Raw genomic sequence first — 18,208 nt, 5'->3', positions numbered from 1 at the left:
GTTTGGCTAGTGGAAATCAATAGGGAGTATCAGTCAAGTGCACATGGAGAGAGCCTGGGTTATGAGCCAGATCCTGGAGGCTGTTCCAGCTCAGGTTAGGTTATCCTAGCCAAGAAGACGATTCTGGGAGATAGAAGGATACAAAAGGGCGAGATGCTGGGGCTCCAATTCCCTTAGGAACAAAATCTTGCAGTTAATGGAAAAGGGAGATAAGATCAGTGTGTGTGTGTGTGTGTGTGTGTGTGTGTGTGTGTGTGTGTGTGATTTTGATAGTATATCTATTAAAGCTGGGGACAGTGGAACAAAGGAAAGGCTTAGGATAGAAGAAGCAACAGGAGAGAGCCTAAGCAGTGCTCTACTTTGGCTCCCTAGAAACGTTATAGGAAAGAAATGAGCCACATGGGGCTTCAGGGACTCACTGAGAAGTAAAAGTCACAGTGCCAGAGGTGAGCCGAGGCAGGTCTGCTGTTAGCTCACTGAGAAGTCAGAGAAAAGGGGCCCTTGGAGACAGGTTCATGCAGTTAGCGTGGGATGAGCTGCTACTGCCTGCTGCTTCTCTAGTTGCAAGTCTCACCAGGGTCCTGAGAGCTTAAGAGAGAGCAGAGATACATGCCTGAGAGAGGGGGGAAGAAAGGTATGGGGATGCTTGAGATAGTATCACTTTGACATCTTTTCATAGGAAGAGAAAACAGAAGTGGAGTGACTTGAGGGGTCTCTGGTTTTCCCAACAGAGTCCCAGTTTCTGTCGTTGTGTCAGTATAATAATTAATGGCATTCCCTTTCACTCCCAAAAATGTCTTGGTTTGGTCAAAAAAGCATTTGGTTGTCCTGGCTATACTCACCTTAAGAAGGAAAATAAATAGAATCAGTGATGAGGTTTGGTGAGGAGAAAAGGCCTGGAGTGACTGGCAGGTACATGGTGCCCAGCACTGGGTCGATTTGCTGAGCCTTCTTCTGACTTAGTCTCAGACACTCCGCCACTTTTGCTTCCTCTCTCTGCACCTCCTATTCATCTCATACTTATGAACTTTGTCTCCTGCTCCCCATCCCATCCTCTTTTTCCTCTACTTACCCCTGAGAAGGTACATTCTCACCTCCTGATTGAATTGGTCAGCCCCAACCCAGCCAAGATCCTAGAATAGACCAGCAAACACCCAGAACTCTGAGGGTAACCCAGGTGAGCATGGGAGATGGGACTCCTAGGACTTACATTTCTTTACGCAGAAGGCTTTGCAGGCAGATTCAGACTGGAAGTTGTTATTGTTCCCTTGGCAACCGCCATACATGAATTCAGAGCATGCCTGAGTTTTCTTATCATACGACCAGCGTCGAATGAAGGCGAAGCAGGGGCCAACTACCTGTGGCAAACTACATATGTCTGCAAGGAGATTGCAGAGTAGAGCAGTTTGGGTGCTTGCCTCCCTAGAGAACATTTCAAACATGTGCAAAGGCATGGAGTAAGTGACGCTCTTACACTTCTCCACGCCTTTGCACATGCCTGAAATGTCCACTCGTCTCTTGCTCACTAGGTACTTCCCTTTTCATTCTTCAAAACCCTTCTCAGACCCCAGACTCTTCTGCATTGCGTTTCCTGCCCCCCTGCCTCACTCCTTGCTTTTCTTTATTGCTTCTCAATCTTGCACACACATTTACCACTTCTATGCAATTGTTTGCATTTTCTGACTCCGCCATGAGAATGTGAGATTTGTGTCTTTTGCCATATTGATATACCAATTCCTAGCAGATAATTTGGCACTGAGTGGATGCTTCAGGAATGTTTACAGTAAAAAATTCAAATGTATCCTGAACTTCAAGAAGCTTTTATTGAGCAGATGTTTTTGTGCATAGCGCTATGAGGTACAAATAGAGTTTTTTAGGACCTCATAGTTTAAGATCTTTCAGGTCTCAAATTGTGGATCCCTTTACCAGGAAAACTTTTCCTGAGCTCCCTGGATACACTGAGAAAGTGGAACTCATCATGGGTATCAGGGGCATCAGTAAATATTTGTGAAATAAGTGAGTGGATGAATACTTCTTAATGGTCTTCTTTAGAGCTCAGCCATATATGGGCAGAGAGGAAAGTGTGAAGGAAGTCAGAGGTGGCTAGGGGAAGCCGCTTGGATTTATATAGACAGGGAGGCCTGGGGGGGGAAAGCCAGGAAATAAAAATCACATAACTGCCTCTTATAGCTATTCTATCACCTGACACCGTGTTAACATTTGATGTGACTTCACTGGCTATTTGGCATCTCAAAGGGCCACAGAAGAATAGCCAAAAGATGACATAGTCTAAAGCCCACATTTTTCTTACAGATGGGGAAACTGAAGCCCCCAAAGGAAAAACTCTGTTACTCACATCACATACCTAAATAGGAACAGAAATGAAACCCATGACTCCCAACACCCACCCGAGTTCGGCATTTGTATCAAGTAGAAGATGCACCCAGACTCCTGGTCAGACACCAGCCGTCAGTGGACCAGGGAAGGGGTCTAGCAATGCCAGTGCAGGTGGGCAGAAAGTGGGGATAGGTGTGAGGGCATTGGATAATTCAGGAGATTTCTGTGTTACCTTCTTTGGGGGTTACACACTTCTTTGCACAATTAAACTTGCAACACTTCATGTCCTCTGGGCAAGGTTTCCTCTTCGAACATTGGTTGATTTCTTCAATTTTGCATGGTATTTTTGTTTTAGGGCACACCCCTGAAGGAAGAGAAGAAGGGACTTTGAAGGGGCCAAAGCACCTTTTGCAGGTCCAGGGCACCGCTGCAGATTTAGGGGAGCTTGTTTTCACTTCATTGTCCCCAGAAAGCAGTGAGCTTCAGAGGACTCATGATTTTCACTCTGCTGCCCCATCCCCAGTCCCTTAACCATTTACAATCTAATCTTTAAATCCATCCTTCCCCCTACCCCCACCACCCACAGAGTTTCAGGGAGAAGGACACTCTCCACTCTCTTCAGGTCACTTGACCTTCCTGTATTTGGACAACCCCTGAGTGAGGGTGGGGGCGGTGCTCTTGGTGACTGAGCTCTCCATCTTGGAGTCAGATGGCTGGGCTTTTGAATGTTGTACATCCCTTAGTATGGCAGGCGTCATCTCCGAACCTTGACCTCTCCACTAGCCTGCAGGGTTGTTTTGACAATTAAGGTGACAAAGTTCGGAAAGCCATTGTCAAGCTGCCAGGGAGCATAATAATAATAACTAATATTGACGAAGTGCTTCTTGTGTGCTTGTACTTTCCTCCTTAATCCACATGACAATTTTATGGGTTAGCCCTATTAATATTCACAATTTATAAAGAGAGGAACCTGAAGCACAAGGAAGTTAAGGGAACTTGTGCAAGGTCACACAGCTACGAAGGAGCAGAGCCAGGATTTGAACGTGTAACGTATGTCTCCACTGCTGTCTGAGTGCTCCATATAGTTTAGCTGCTAATTAAAGGGATCTTCATTTCTCAACATGTCAAGGGACTTCCAGAGACTATTCTTTATCCCAAAGGCAAGGGTTCCCTGTGGGTATGCGAAGACTTTTGGGGGCTGCAATGGGAAGGTGGTGCTAGGGGGAGTGGCCTTTCTTATAGAAAAGACCCTTAAGCTACCCAGTTCTCTTAGTTTGTTTCATGAGTTTCAGGTCCAGGGACTTCTAGAAAGTGAAATCTCCTCTCATAATTATGGGGGTGGTGGCCAGTTGCCACAGACTCAGGCTCCTACATTTACTGAGGCATCTTACCTGGAGGAAGAGAGCTGAAAAGATGACTCCAAATGTCTCTCCTCCCTCCCTCCCTCCCTTCCTCTCTCCCTCCCAGGATTCCAGGCTCAGGTGGGGGAAAGCATTTCTCATCAGTGGAATTCTTCGTTCCTCCCTCCCAGCTGAGCTCCATTTCTCCACTGAGAGGCCTGAGTCCCCAGTACTTACCGTTCAAGAACCCCTCAACCAGCCCAGGTTCCTGGACACCCCCCAGGAGGGTGAATGGAATCAGTAGTGGCAGAAGTCCTGAGATCTCCATTTCAAGAGGGGCTGTTCTGGCTGGCGGCAGCAAAACTAAGAACAAGTGCTCAGAGCAATGCCTTCTGAGCTCTTGGCTGCCCTACCACTCCTGGGGACGGGCCAGCTACACTCCCTCCTCTGGGGAACACCAAGTCCCTCAGGCGATCCGTGGGACAAGCTGCCACCCACAGCACCAAGCCTGTGGGAAGGAACTCTTGATAGGCAGCACCTAATCCACAAATGAGCTGAGACTCTCTGGCTTTCTGGTCGACCAGGGAGACTGGGCAGAGCTTATCTGGGGCTTTTAGACTCCTTTATCGGCTGGGGGCAGCGGGGGGCGGGGGGGTTTGATTGCAGAGTCTTTCATTTTTCAGGGGGAGTTCGGAGGTCAAGAGCCTTTTAATTCTTGTCTTTCTAACATTTCTCTTGACATGTTTATTTCTCTGTCTGCTTATTTTTCTCACACTGTTTATTTTTCTTCTCTTTGTGGCTCTTTCTTTTACTTTGCCTTTTTCTCTTTTTCTGTGGGTCTCTCCCTGTCTTGGGCTCTTCCTCCCGGCCTTTCTATTTCCCTTCTGTCCTCTTCCTCTTCTTCTCTTTGGACCACCCTTTTTCTTTAACCATTGTCAAAGAGTAAAGGTATTGCCATGAGTAACATGCAGGTGAAGAGACAAGTTGATTCCAGACTGAACCAAATCTTCAGAGGGTTCCTGTCACAATCATGATGCTTTGAAAGCAGGAGAGAATGTGAGAGCTAATGGAGAGTTTCTATTATCAGGTGCAATTTGGAATAGGTGGTGCAGGAGGGAAATAGTAAATGAATGTCAGTTATGGTCTCAGGACCACCTGCATCAGTGAGTGGGGCTTGAAGATTGTTCCACTGAACTTTCCAATTTAAGGCTTGAAACATTGGTAAGAAACACTCTCAGCTCACTTCTGATATCACCTTCAGCAGCAGGAGACAGTTCTAGTGCACTTTTTTTTACTAATCCATTTTCATAATTGATGTGGAATTCACATCATCTAAAAATTAACCATTTTTAAGTGAACAGTGGCTTTTTAGTACTTTCATAATGTTGTGTAACCACATTTATTGGTTCCAAAAAATCTTTTTTTAAATTATATTTTATTGATTACGCTGTTACAGTTGTCCTGATTTTTCCCCCTTTGCCCTTCTCTACCCAGCACCTCCCACTACCTCAGGCAATCCCACGCCATTGTTCACGTCCATGGGTCATGCACATAAGTTCTTTGGCTACTCTATTTCCTATATTGTACTTTACATCCCCATGGCTATTATTTAACTACCTGTTTGTACTTCTTAATCCCCCCACCTCTTCACCCATTCCCCCACACCCCCTTCCTATCTGGAAACCATCAAAATGCTCTCTGTATCCATGATTCTGTCTCTGTTCTTCTTGTCTGCATAGTTTTTTTTTTTTAGATTCAATTGTTAATAGATTAGTATTTTTTGCCATTGTATTGTTCATAGTTTTGATCTTATTTTACATTTAAATACCTTTAACATTTCATGTAGTAATGGCTTGGTGATGATGAACTCCTTTAGTTTTTTCTTGTCTGGGAAGCTTTTTATCTATCCTTCAATTCTAAGTGATATCTTTCCTGGGTAGAGCAATCTTGGCTGTAGGTCTCTGCTTTTCATGACTTTGAATATTTCTTGCCAATCCCTTCTAGCCTGCAAAGTTTCTTTTGAGAAATCAGCTGACAGTCTAATGGAAACTCCCCTGTAAGTAACTAACTGCTTTTCTCTTGCTGCTTTAAAGATTCTCTCTTTATCTTTAACCTTTGGCATTTTCATTATGATGTGTCTGGTAGTGGGCCTCTTTGCATCCATCTTGTTTGGGACTTGCTGAGCTTCCTCGACTTACATGTCTATTTCCTTCACCAAATTAGGGAAGTTTCTTTCATTATTGTTTTAAATAGATTTCCAATTTCTTGTTCTTTCTCTTCTCCTTCTGGCACCCCTATGATATGAATGTTGGACCTCTTGAAATTGTCCAAGGGGCTGCTTATACTATCCTCATTTTTTTGGGACTCTTTTTTCTTCTTGTTCTGATTGGTTGATTTTTGCTTCCTTGTGTTTAAAATCATTGATCTGATTCTCAGCTTCATCCACTCTACTGTTGTTTCCCTGTAAATTATTCTTTATTTCAATTACTGTTTCCTTTGTTTCTGACTGGGTGTGTTTTTTTTTAAATGCAGATTGATTTTATTTATTTTTTTTTAAATGTCAAGATCCATTTTAAAATATTAAAAAATTTAAATCCATTATAAAGTCTCAACAATTAAAACATGACACCAGCACAGAAATAATCAAATAAATCAATGAAATAAAATGAGCATTGTAGAAACAAATGTATATATCTGTCTAACAATGTAATATATGGTTAAATTGACATTTCAAATCAATGGGGAAAATAAGACTGATTCAACAAATAAGGTGTGTGGACCACTATTACTTGAAATAAAATAAATACAGAGCCCTATTTCACACATTATACAAAAAATGTTCAGGTGAGTTAAAAATCAATATGTAAAATCTAAGGAGTTTTTGGAGAAAATTCAAAATATTTTTCTTACCCTGAAGTAATATATTCAAGCCCAGAAGCTATAAAGTAAAATATTGACAATATGACTATATTAAACATTTAAGACTATATAGTAATACACATATAAAAAAGTTCAAGGGCAAGTAATAGAATAGGAAAGTATTTGCAACACATCTAAAAAAGGTTTCATAGTTTCCTTTTTTTTTTTTTGGATAAAAAAGAATTTTTGGATGGATAAAGAATACCAAAAAGTCATTTAAAGCTTTTTAAAAATAATAGAAATAGGCAAGAAATATATAAAAACAGGTTTAGTTCCAACAAATAATAAAGTAACAATTAAAATAACACATCATTGTCACAATCAGACCAATAACTATTAAAAATATTGGTAATAACAATTATTGGTGACTGTGAAAGGAAGTGGGTATTCATAGACTCTTTTTCCTCATCTTCTTAAAGCAGTCCCTTTAGCGTATTTTGCAATGCTGGTTTGGTGGAGATGTATTCTTTTAGCTTTCTTTTGTCTGGGAACTCCTTATTTCGCCTTCCATTTTATTTGAGAGCCTTGCTGGGCAGAGCAGTCTTGGTTGCAGGCCCTTACTTTTCATGACTTGGAATATTTCTTGCCATTCCCTTCTGGCTTGTAGTGTTTCTGTTGAGAAGTCAGCTGCTAGCCATACAGTGGTTCCTTTATATGTTACTACCTGTTTCTCCCTTGCTGCCTTTAGGATTCTCTGTTTGTCTTTGATATTTGCCATTTTAATGATGATGTGTCTTGGAGTGGGCCTTCTTGGTTTCCTCTTGAATGGGACTCTCTGTGCTTCCTGGATATGTATGACTTTTTCTTTCCTCAAATTAGGAAAGTTTTCTATCATTACTCTTTCAAACAGGTTCTCTATCCCTTGATCCTCTTCTTCTCCTTCTGGTATCCCTATTATATTGATATGATTATGTTTCAGGTTGTCCTGCATTTCCCTCAATGCCTCTTCATTGTTTTTGAGTCTTTTTTCATTTTCTTGCTCTTTCTGGGAGCTTTTGTCTACCTTATCCTCCAGTTCTCTGATTCAATCCTCTGCTTCATCTAGTCTGCTTTTGATTCCTTCTACTGTGTTCTTCAATTCAGAAATTGTATTCTTCATTTCCTCTTGTCTCTTATTAATAGTTTCTATGACCTTTTTCATGCTGATATAGTTTGCAGTAAGTTCCTTGTAGTTTCCCTGTAGTTTTTGGTAATTCTCTCTGAGCTCACTGAGCTCATTGAGCTTCCTTAGAACTGTTGTTTTGAACTCAGTATCTGCAAGTTGACTTGCTTCTATTTCATTTAGTTCTCTTTCTGGGGAGTCCTCCTTTCCCTTCGACTGGGAGTGTTTCTTTGTCTTCCCATTATTGGTGAGGCTCTTCTCTTTTGCTTCTTAAGTTGATCTGTCTTGAGTTCCTGGCTTTGTGGTGAGAACTTCTATGGTAGGAGACCGCTGTTTTTTCTTTCTGGACCTGCCTTTGATGATGTCAGATGCTGACCCTGTCTGACTTTAGGCAGTCTGTTCAAGACTTTCAGGAATCTATTGTCTGTGGCTCTCTCCTTCAGCTGTTAATCTAGTCACTCTGCATTCAGTAGGCCGGCTTAGAGACACCACAAGGTGGGGCCGAGGCCCTCCTGGGGGCGGGGATACTGGGTCCTCTCACGCTGTTGCCGCTCAGGGGAGTGGTCTGCCTGAGCAAGATGGCTGCTGCCGTACGGGTGATGAGTCAGCACTGGGATCCCGCCGGCCACTCTCTCAGTTCTCTCCCCAAAACCTCCTTCCCCAGTTCTCCTCAGGAGTCTCTAGCCCACACTGCCCCCGCCTTTGCTGAAGCCCAGGGTAAGTGGCTGCAAATAAAAATTTATGCGTTGGCCCTTTAAACGGCTCTTTGCGTCTCCAGCCACCTGTCTCTGGCAGAGAGTAACCCTGCTGCTTTTCACAGCTGGTTGTTATCTGTGTACTTCTTGGGCTCTGGTGCTGTAGGCTGGAGATCTCTGCTTATGGTTTGGACCCCACTCTTCTCAGGGAGATTCAACTGGCCATTTCAAATTCCTTCTGGTGCTGGTGCCCATGGGTGCCCCGCCTGCTTTCTCAAGTCTCTACCATACTCTTTAGCAGTTAGGTTGTGCTAAAGCTGATTCTCCTGTCTGTCCAAGGTTCTAAGGCTCCTCTCTCACTATTGTTCAGTTGTTTTTTCCAGGTGATTTCTCCACAATTTAGTTGTAATTCCAAGTTGGTCCTGGGAGGAGGTCAGTGTGACTTCCACTCACTCCTCCGCCATCTTGATTCTCCCCCTGACTGTTTTTTGGTTGTTTTTTGTGTTTTTGTTTTTGTTTTTGTTTTTGTTTTTTGCTGCTGAAGTCCTCAGTAAGTTCCGTGAGCATCATTTATATTTAGTATTTTGAACTCTGCATCTGATAGATTGCTTATCTCCATTTCGTTTAGCTCTTTTTCTGGAGGTTTTTTTATCTGTCCTTTCATTTGGGCCATATTTACTTGTCCTTCATTTTGGCAGCCTCGCTGTGTTTGCTTCTATGTATTAGGTTGAGCTGCTTTGATTCTGTATCTTGGTTGTGTGTCCTAATGTAGTAGGTGTCCTGTAGGGTACATCCTCCTCCTATAGTTGAGCCTTGGTTGCTGCTGGCAATTCCAATCAATGGGAGGGGTTTGCCTAGGCCAGTCAGCTGCAAGGATTGGCTATGACCACTTACCATCAACCTCTGTCCTCCATGGAGGATCAGCTGTGCAGGGACAGGGTGGTGGTGCTCCAATGTGGTCTGTAGCTGTCCACTAGGAGAGATGGCCTTGGGGTTTCCCAGGTGGTGCAGGCCAAAGTCAGCCCCCATCTGTATTTTGCCCGGGGCCAACCTGCCTGAGCTATGAAGCAACCTGAGATGGCTGCTACTTGCGCTGGGCTGTGGAGATTCCCAAGCAAAGCCAAGCTGTGAAAGTAGACTGGCTGCTGCTAGTGATGGGCCTAGGGCTCACTGAGGCCAGCTGTTGCTTATTTGATAGAATTTACAAAGTTGTGAAGCATGAGCCAAGACTGGCCATTCATATGGAAAAGCCTCTTGGGTGGGCCCGTAAATTGGGTGGGGCAGAGTCTCGAAGGATCTCCAAGGCAAGTCAAATGGTGTTAACCAGGTTGATGGAGTCTCAGATATGACACCAGCTTGCTGGCTCTGTGGGGGGAGGGTTTAGAAAAAGGGCAATGGTCTCTGCTCATCTTGATGCCAGATACTTCACTTTCTCCCTGCATACCACTGGTGTCTTTCAAGTTGCTGCCCTGGTGCTGGAGCTCAGAGGGAGTGAGTCTGAGTAGGTGAGTCCATGTGTGGGTTCTTTAAGAGGAACTGCTTGGGGCTCCAGAAGTTTCTTCCACTGACTCAATCCTCACTGTTTTTTTGCGCCCAGAAGTTGTGGGGCTTATCTTTCTGGCACTGGAACCCTGGGCTGGGGGGCCTGGTGTGGGGCTGGGACTCCTCACTCCTGAGATATCCCTCCTGAATTTTTATCCACCACATGTGGGTGAGGGCCTAGCCTGTTCCACAACTGTGCCCCTCCTACCAGTCCAGATGGATGTGGTTTCTTTAATTCCGTAGTTGTCAGACTTCCATTCAACTTGATTTCTGATGGTCTGAGTGATAGTTTTTCTATATTTTAGTTGTAATTTTGATGTGGTTGTGCAAAGAGGTGAGCCATGTCTGTCTATGCTGCCATCTTGACCAGAAGTCCCAAAATATTTTCATCACAAAAGAAAACCCCATACCCACTAGCAGTCACTCTCTATTTTCCCTCAGCCTACTCCAGCTCCTGGAAACCACTAAACTATTTTCTACCCCTATGAATTTACCTATTCTGGATATTCTATATAAATGGAACCGTAGAGTATAGGGCCTTTTGTGTCTGGCTTCCTTTACTTAGTGTAATGTTTTTGAGGTTCATCCACAGTACAGTGTCTATTTGTGCTTCATTCCTTTTTATGGTTGAATGATAGTGCACAATGATAGCTTTCCATTTCAAGCATCAGAGTCCCTACTTCTCTGTCATGGGTTTTCTCTGGCTGCTGTGAGCTTGCTCAGATTGCGTGCAGAACAGCTTGGAAGAATGAGGGACTTCATGCCCCTAGACACCCACTACACACCTCAGCTTCCCCATAACTGAAGACAGATTTAAAAAATATGGAGTCATGTTTTACATGTCCCCCTAGAAGTTCTCCAGTAGGATTAAGCTACAGTTTCCCACAATGGTAACCTACTCATAATCAATTTCTTATTCCTGTATCACTTACCCTGCTTCCCACATTTATCTCCCAAAGAAAATACTTTCACCCATGCCCTTGTCCTAGGATCAATTTCTGGGCGCTCCAAGCTAAGGCAATGCCCATAGACCCTTTTCTTAAAAGAGTCTTGTGATTTTTTTAAGAAACAGAGGATGACAATATCCCTGAGGTTCTCAACTTCCAAGGTTCTGATTCTCTTCATTCCTTTGAATGGTGTCTCCAGAAGCCCCAGTGAGCTTTTGCTCTCCACAAACCATACTGTGACAATACATGTGAGTCATTGAGTCTCAGAGGCACAGGATCAAACAGAATACTTTATTGGGAAAAATTGGGAGCTGCACAGGTATAAATGGAAGGCGCCGGAAGTTGGGCTATAGAAATTGGATCAAAGCAAGATAGTATGGCCATGGCTGGCATGGCTCAATTGGTTGGGTGTTGTCCCACAAACTAAAAGGTCATGGATTCAATTCCTGGTCAGGGCACATGCCTAGGTTGTGGGTTCAGTCCCCATAGGGGGGCATGAAAGAGAGAACCAACTGATGTTTCTTTCTCACATCAATGTTTTTCTCCCTCTTTGTCTTCCTCCCTCCCCTCTGGAATCAATTAAAGGAAGCAAGGAAGGAAGGAAGCGTGGGAGGGAGGGAGGAAGGGAGGAAGGAATTTTTAAGAAAAACATGATATTATGTATGAAAAGCCACTGAGATGGAGGAAGAGGGAAGCAGACCCTGGGGTTTTGATTTGGGAAGGGCTAAGGTCTTGGAACGCTGGGAGTGGAACAGTGGAACCCATCCTGGAGCATCAATCAGGCACATGGACAGAGACTTGAATCATGAGCTAGAGCCTGGTGGTAGTTCAATGTATCCTTGTGCATTCAGGAATAGGAGCCTGTTGAGAATGTAGGACAGGATCAGCTGAACATCTTGGGCCCAGACTATCTTCAGAACTAGTCTTGAAGTTATGTTTGTACATCTTTCCATAGGACATCAAAAGGAAGTGGTTTTACTTTGGGAAGCTAGGCATATCCTCAAAGGAAAGATGGACGTGGATGGGAGTGGGTAAGAGTGGGTTGCTAGCAAAGAGCTGTAATGAGGAAGTTAATGGCCTGGAGTGGTCAGTCAACATGTCCAGCACTAGGCTGGATGTCCTGTGAGCTCTCTGAAGTTGGGTCTCTGAGATTTCACCATGTCTCCATCCTCCCTCCACCTCTCACACTTGCCAGCTTTGATTCATGACCACATCCCTTCCCAGCCTCAGTTCCCAGAAAGCCACTGTCCAATGTTCTGTCAGCATCTGGTCCACCAAGGATGTAGCCTTCACGGAATGGACTAGCCAACACCCAGACCTCCCATGTGGCCCTGGCGAGGATGAAAGATTGGGGCCCTTGGGACTCACGTTTCTTGGAGCACATGTTCAGGCACAGGTCTTTGGTTTGGAAGTTGTTATTGTTTCCCTGGCAGCCGCCATAGATAAAGCTGGCACAGGTATCATTTTTCTTATCATACCACCAACGATGAAACAAAGCCAAGCAGGGACCAGGATCTTTTGGCAAACTGCATATGTCTGCAGAGACACCCCAGAGTTGAGAACTTAGAGTGCACACCCCCCAAAAATACAACTGTTACTGTCCCTCCGGCAGCCCCCATTGATGACACTGAACGGGCTCCTTCCACCTTATCACCCCTCAGGGGCCAAGGTGCATTTGCAGGGAGACCCCCAAAGTGGAGCTCTTTGGGTGTCTACATCCCTGGAGAACAGCGGTATCTCCCTTCCCTTGTGGTCCCTTGCCTCATTGTCTCCCCTGAGAGTGGGCAGACTTTGGTCTCAAGGTTCTTTTCCTAATTCAGTGTCTGCCCATAGACCTTTCATGCTATCTGCTCGATTTCCTTCTCTATAAAGTGGAAATGCAAATTCCCACCCTTCTTGTTGCACAGGGCTGTCCCGAGGGGCAGGTGAGACCACCCTCAGGGCCCCTTAAATTGAGAGCTCCTTGATTGTCCCTGAATGTGCAGCTTCTAGTGCAGTGCCTGGCAGAGAGTAGCTGCTCGATAAATAAGTCCTGAATGGTGAAAAGATATGGGAGTGCCTTGAAAATTGCAAATTATAAGCCATTTACTCTGCCTTCTGAATCATGCCAAGAAGAGAATATGGGATCATGAGTAAAGTGCAAGTTGCTGCAGGGAAGGAGAGAGTGGTTTCTCAGAAGGTCAAGTACCTTTTTTTCCTGCCTTCAGTCCTGTTATGCCTAGAATTGTATCTCTCCCCACTCTCTCACCCTTCATATGATAAAATCCTAACCCTTGGTACCTCAAGAGTGTGACCTGATTTGGAAACAGAGTTGTGGTAGATGTAATTAGTGGAGATGAGATGAGTCATACTAGAGTAGGATGCATCTCTAAGCCAATACGACTGATGACCTTATTTGGACACAAACACACACAGGGAGAAAACCACGTGGAGATAAGAGATCTACAAGCCAAGGAACGCCCAAGATTTCCAACAAACCACCAGAAAGTAGGGGAGAGGCACGGAACAGATTCCTCTGCACAATCTGAGAAAAAAACAAACCCTGCCAACACTTGACCTTGGACTTCTAGCCTGCAGAACTGTAAGACAATACATTTCTGTTGTTAAAGCCTCCCAGTCTGCGGAGCCTTGTTACAGCAGCCTAGCAAACTAACACAGGCCCAAAACGATGAGTTCAGCTCCACAGTTCAGTTCTGTTGATTTTCACTTCCTCATAGCTAACCTCTCTGTTACTCTTTTTTAAAAAACTTTTATTTATTTTTCAATTATAGTTGACACGCAATATTATGTCAGTTTCAGGTAGACAGCATAGTGGCTAGACAGTTATATTGTAACATATGAAGTGATTCCCCCCAATAAGTCTAGTACCCACCAGACATAGTTACTACGATATTTTTAAAAATTTTTTTTCAATTACAGTGTACAGTCAATATTCTTTTGTATTAATTTCCGGTGGACAGCAGAGTGGTTAGACAATCACATACTTTACAAAGTGATTCCCCGGATATTTCCAGTCCCCACCTGGCACCATACACAGTTATTACACTGTTATTGACTATATTCCCTCTGCTGTACTTCACATCCCCAGGACTGTTTTGTAACTACCAGTTTGTACTTCTTAATCCTTTTTCCTTTTTCACTCAGCCTTGCAACCCTCCTCCCATCTGACAACTATCAATTTGTTCTCTGCATATAGCAGTCTATTTCTGTTTTGTTTGTTTTGGTTTTTTAGATTCCACATATAAGTGAAATCATATGTGTTTTTCTCTGTCTGACTTATTTCACGGAGCATGATACCCTCTAGGCTGATCCCCGTTGTCGCAAAAGGGGGAGATTTCATTCTTTTTTATGGCCGAGTCATATTCCACTGTATATATGTACCACGTCTGCCGCCTGCTTTAAGTCTCGGTGTCTCATGCCTGGACTGTTGAGGTGGCCTCCACTGGGCCTTCCTGCCTCCATCCCTGTTCCCTCCAGTCCGTCCCTCATGCTGCCCACCAGAGAGAAGGGATCTGAAACAAAGCTGATCACATGATTCCGCACTAAGACCTTGACTCCATGACAGAGTCTCCTCGTGACCCACAGGCCCTTCCTGATCTGCCTCCTGCCTGCGGCTCTGGCCTCCCGCCTGCCGTCCACATTGCCCTTCTGAGCTGCAAGCTCCTGCACCTGCCACACACCATGCCGTCCCTACTTCCACACCTCTCGCTCCATAGCCCTTCTGCTCGCCCCACTGTTGTTTACCAGTGACATTCCTCTTTTCCTTTCAAAACCTTTCTTGCCAGCAGCTACTCTGTGGTGTCTCTGACTCCATTCTACATTCCATACCCCTCAGGGGCCTGAATTGGCACTGTCGTTGTTCTGTGGGGCTTCTGAATCTTGTGTGCATGTTTGTCATTTGTTTACACCTTTGGCCTCAACTGTGAGGTTGTGAGTTTCTAATGAGCAGGATTGTATCTGATTTCATCTTGGAACCCCATTCCCAGCAGGCAGGCTGACACAGTATAGAATTTGGCAGAATATTGAGGGTAAAGAAAAGAATGAATGAAGAATCTTTGACCTGGACTGAATAAGTCATTCATGGAGCATCTACCATGTGCTAGACACTTTAAGAGACCAAGAAAAGAGATGGCCCCTGCTATGTAAGAGCTCCCAGTCATGAACGACCGATAATTTAAGCTAACGTATGTCACATGACTATTATCTGCCAGGCATTGCTCATAGCACTTCATGGACGTCAACTTATTGAATCCTCCAAATAACCTCTAACATTGGTCCTTTTATTATCTGAGGAGACCAGGGCACGGTGAGGGAAAGCTATTCATTTGCCCCCCACCCCCATGATAAATAGGCTGGTGAAAACTGGAGCTAAGATTTGAACTCAGGAAGTGTGAATTCAGAATCTCTCATCAGCAGGCAAATGAACAACTTACCATCCCCCTGCCTCCCCACTCTGCTTCGTTATCAAGTCCTGTTTACCTCCTAAATGCCTATCGGAGTCACCCCCTCTTCTTCATCCCCTCAGCCACCTCTCTCATCCAAGCTACCATTTCCATTCATCCTGGAGTCCTTTATGACATTCCATTCTTTCTCTGCAGGCGCAATGGAAACCTGTTCATGTCGCCGCCCACCTCAATGAATTTCCATTGCTTAGAATCAAAATGAGACTCTGGCCCACCAAACCCGACCTACCTACTATGCTTTTTGCCTTGTTCCACACTCATGCTCCCTCAGCTCCACTATTAAGCAAATGTTATTCCCTGTGCCTGGAAAGCCCTTCCACCCACTTTTGGCCTAAATTTACTACCTGCCCTTCTGAGTTCAACTCCAGGCTGGTTTTCTCCGGGAAGCTTTACCCAGCCTCCCTGGCCACATTGGTCAAATCCCACTGACTTTCAGAGACTCAGCGTTGGTTAAATGAAGACGTAAAGGAACTTTAATAGAGTTTCAAGAACCCGGGGAGATGGGTGTGGAGTAAAGACTGTGGCAGCAAAGGAAAAACACTCCATTCTGCAGGGGTCAGGGGAGGTGTCCTGGTGCCAGATCAGACTTGTCAGATTAGGCAGAGAGGCAGGCACTCCAGAAGAGAGAGCTGCATTATCACTCGCAGCAACGATGTTGGTACATGGTGGCCAACAGTGAGCACTTGGGGACCCAAAGTAGTAAGAGCAGAAAGTAGCTTAGAGGCAATTTGGTTCAATCACACCCTTATAGCCTTTTGGTGGGGGAAGAAACCAAAGCCCAGACAAAATGAAGATATCACCTAATGTCAGACATCCTATTAGCGGCAGAGATGAATGTAGTTACCAAGTCGCCCAAGTCAGCAATGTGGCCCAGAGACCAACCCTTAGCAAACCAGAAACAAAAACCCAAATGCGCAGAGAACAAGGGCTTGGGGAGAAGGATTGGTTATTCCAAGGCTCTGAATCATACCTTGATTGAGGTCTAAACACTTTTTTCCACAGTTGAAGACACAGCACTTCATGTTGTCTGGACAATTTTTGTTCTTCTTACATATATTCCTTTCTCTGAATTCACATTTCTCTTGGATTCTGGGGCATCTCTCTGCAAAAGGAACAGTCTTACAACCATGAGTCTTGGAGGGCACGGTGCCCACTCTTCTCCAGATCCAAGGCAATTCTGGGGATTCAGGGAAATTTGCTTTGACTTTGCTCGTCCCCAGGAGTCCTCATCTTCAGGGTGCCCTTTCGTATTTCCCAGCACTGCGTACACTGCCCTCTCTCCTAGCCACCCCTCCCTCTCTACCTTCTTATTCCATCCCCATTCCCACCCCTTCGCCCGATCCCTTCTAAGGCAGGCTTTCTCAACCTTGACACCAGGGACATTCTGGCTGGATAATTGTTTGATGGGAAGGAGAGAGCTGCCCTATGCATTGTAGAATGTTTAGCAACATCCTTGGCCTCTACCCACTGGATGCCAGTAACTCTTCCCAGTTGTAACCCAAAATGTCTCCAGACTTCGCAAATGTTCCCTAGAAGGCAAAATCACTTATTTAAAGCCACTGGTCACCAAAAGCTAAGCACTCTTCTACACATTTTAAGTGTGTTCTTTCATTTAATCCCCATGATAGCTCTATGAGGGAAATTCTATAAATATCCCCATTTTGCAGATAACCAAACTGAAGCACATGGAATTTAAGTAACTTGTCCAAGGTTACATGACTACTAAGTGGTGGAACCAAAATTTGGACCCACCAAGTATGACTCCAGATCCCTCTCTTTAAATCCCTTCTTTCTGAATGTTCCATAAATGGCAACAATTATCATTAATGCTATATAGCCATGGAGTATTACTGTCTTAAAGTTCAAAGGGACTTTTTCGTGCTGCCCTATATGCCAAAGTCAAGGAACCCCTGGGGTGCAGGGCTACTTTACTGGACTGTATTTGAAAGAATCAGGAGTCAATAGGGATGATGTCTCGAGAAAGGGAGTTCTTTCTATTGTGGGGTGAGAAAGTCCCTTAGGTTTCCCAGATTCCTATAGACCATCCTACAAATGCTATATCCTATGACTCTTCCCAGCCCTTTACTCCCTTCCCCCAAGAAAGACCCTGTACTTCAAAGGGGCTGGAAGTAGGGCTTGCCTTAGATCTGGATTCTTGCATTCATGGAAGGGATCTTCCACAGAGAGGGAAACAGGAAGAAATACTTCAAATATTTTTCTGCTTTTCCAACCCAGGACCAAGGCTAAGACAGTGAAAAGAAACTCAAGTCTAAGGAATAATCCTTGTTCCTTCCTTCCAGCAACCTTCCCTCTCTCCCAAGCAGGGCTGAGGCCCCAGTACTTACTGGGAGAGAGCAAGTCACTCAGAGTAAATCCTTGGACATTCACTAGAAGGATGACTAGCACCAGGATCCTCAAAACTCCAGAAGACACCATTCTGAAGAAGAGCTGGCCTGTCTGTCCGATTGTTCCAGGACTTGAAAATGTCTAGCTGCCTTTGTCCAGCCTATTTTTTTATTCGTTAGTATTTTATATATGGAATCAAGCCAGCCTCCCCCTTTCTTCCTGGGAACACCAAGTTCCTGAGATTATCAGTGTGACTAGCTGGCTCGGATAGCCCACAGCCCTACAGAAAGGTCTCTTATTGGATAGCTCCTAATCCTTAGCTCCCTGCGTTGGGCTGGGCCATCCAGTCAACCAGAGAGGGGAGTGGGCAAAGTTTGTCTCACTTCCCAGGCTACTTTAGGACTGAATGGGGTCTTCATGATAACTTTGAGAGTTGTGGAATGTCCTCATTCTCTCTATTCATTTTCCATTTGATCTGCACACTATCTGGCATACCCTTTTTGTCTATGACAATGTG

The 18,208-nt window shown here is 44.6% G+C and overlaps 1 protein-coding gene across 1 annotated transcript; it reads right to left on the bottom strand.

Annotated features, from left to right (window-relative positions):
- Positions 1-2,549: 2,549 nt before the first annotated feature.
- LOC129070870 (eppin-like) lies at positions 2,550-17,781 on the bottom strand. Its single transcript, XM_054574059.1, has 4 exons — positions 17,691-17,781; positions 16,316-16,447; positions 12,251-12,418; positions 2,550-2,701 (listed from the first exon to the last, which is right to left on the bottom strand). The coding sequence occupies exons 1-4, from the start codon at positions 17,779-17,781 to the stop codon at positions 2,550-2,552; spliced, it is 543 nt and encodes a 180-aa protein (XP_054430034.1).
- Positions 17,782-18,208: the final 427 nt, after the last annotated feature.

The sequence above is a fragment of the Pteronotus mesoamericanus genome, unplaced genomic scaffold, assembly GCF_021234165.1.
Source record: "Pteronotus mesoamericanus isolate MK-2021 breed Mesoamerican mustached bat unplaced genomic scaffold, CSHL_Meso_final contig_25, whole genome shotgun sequence".
In the NCBI taxonomy this organism is placed as follows: domain Eukaryota; kingdom Metazoa; phylum Chordata; class Mammalia; order Chiroptera; family Mormoopidae; genus Pteronotus; species Pteronotus mesoamericanus.
The sequence above is the reverse complement of the archived record's forward strand: the minus strand, read 5'-3'. Positions and strand labels throughout refer to the sequence as shown.

What these genes read in the sequence shown, in the direction of transcription:
- LOC129070870 (XM_054574059.1), bottom strand. Translation starts at nt 17,781, where the DNA reads ATGGTGTCTTCTGGAGTTTTGAGGATCCTGGTGCTAGTCATCCTTCTA. An exon ending in GAGTGACTTGCTCTCTCCCA is followed by an intron (nt 16,448 to 17,690) that starts GTAAGTACTGGG and finishes TTCCTTTTGCAG; the next exon opens with AGAGATGCCCCAGAATCCAA. An exon ending in GTGTTTAGACCTCAATCAAG is followed by an intron (nt 12,419 to 16,315) that starts GTATGATTCAGA and finishes GTGTCTCTGCAG; the next exon opens with ACATATGCAGTTTGCCAAAA.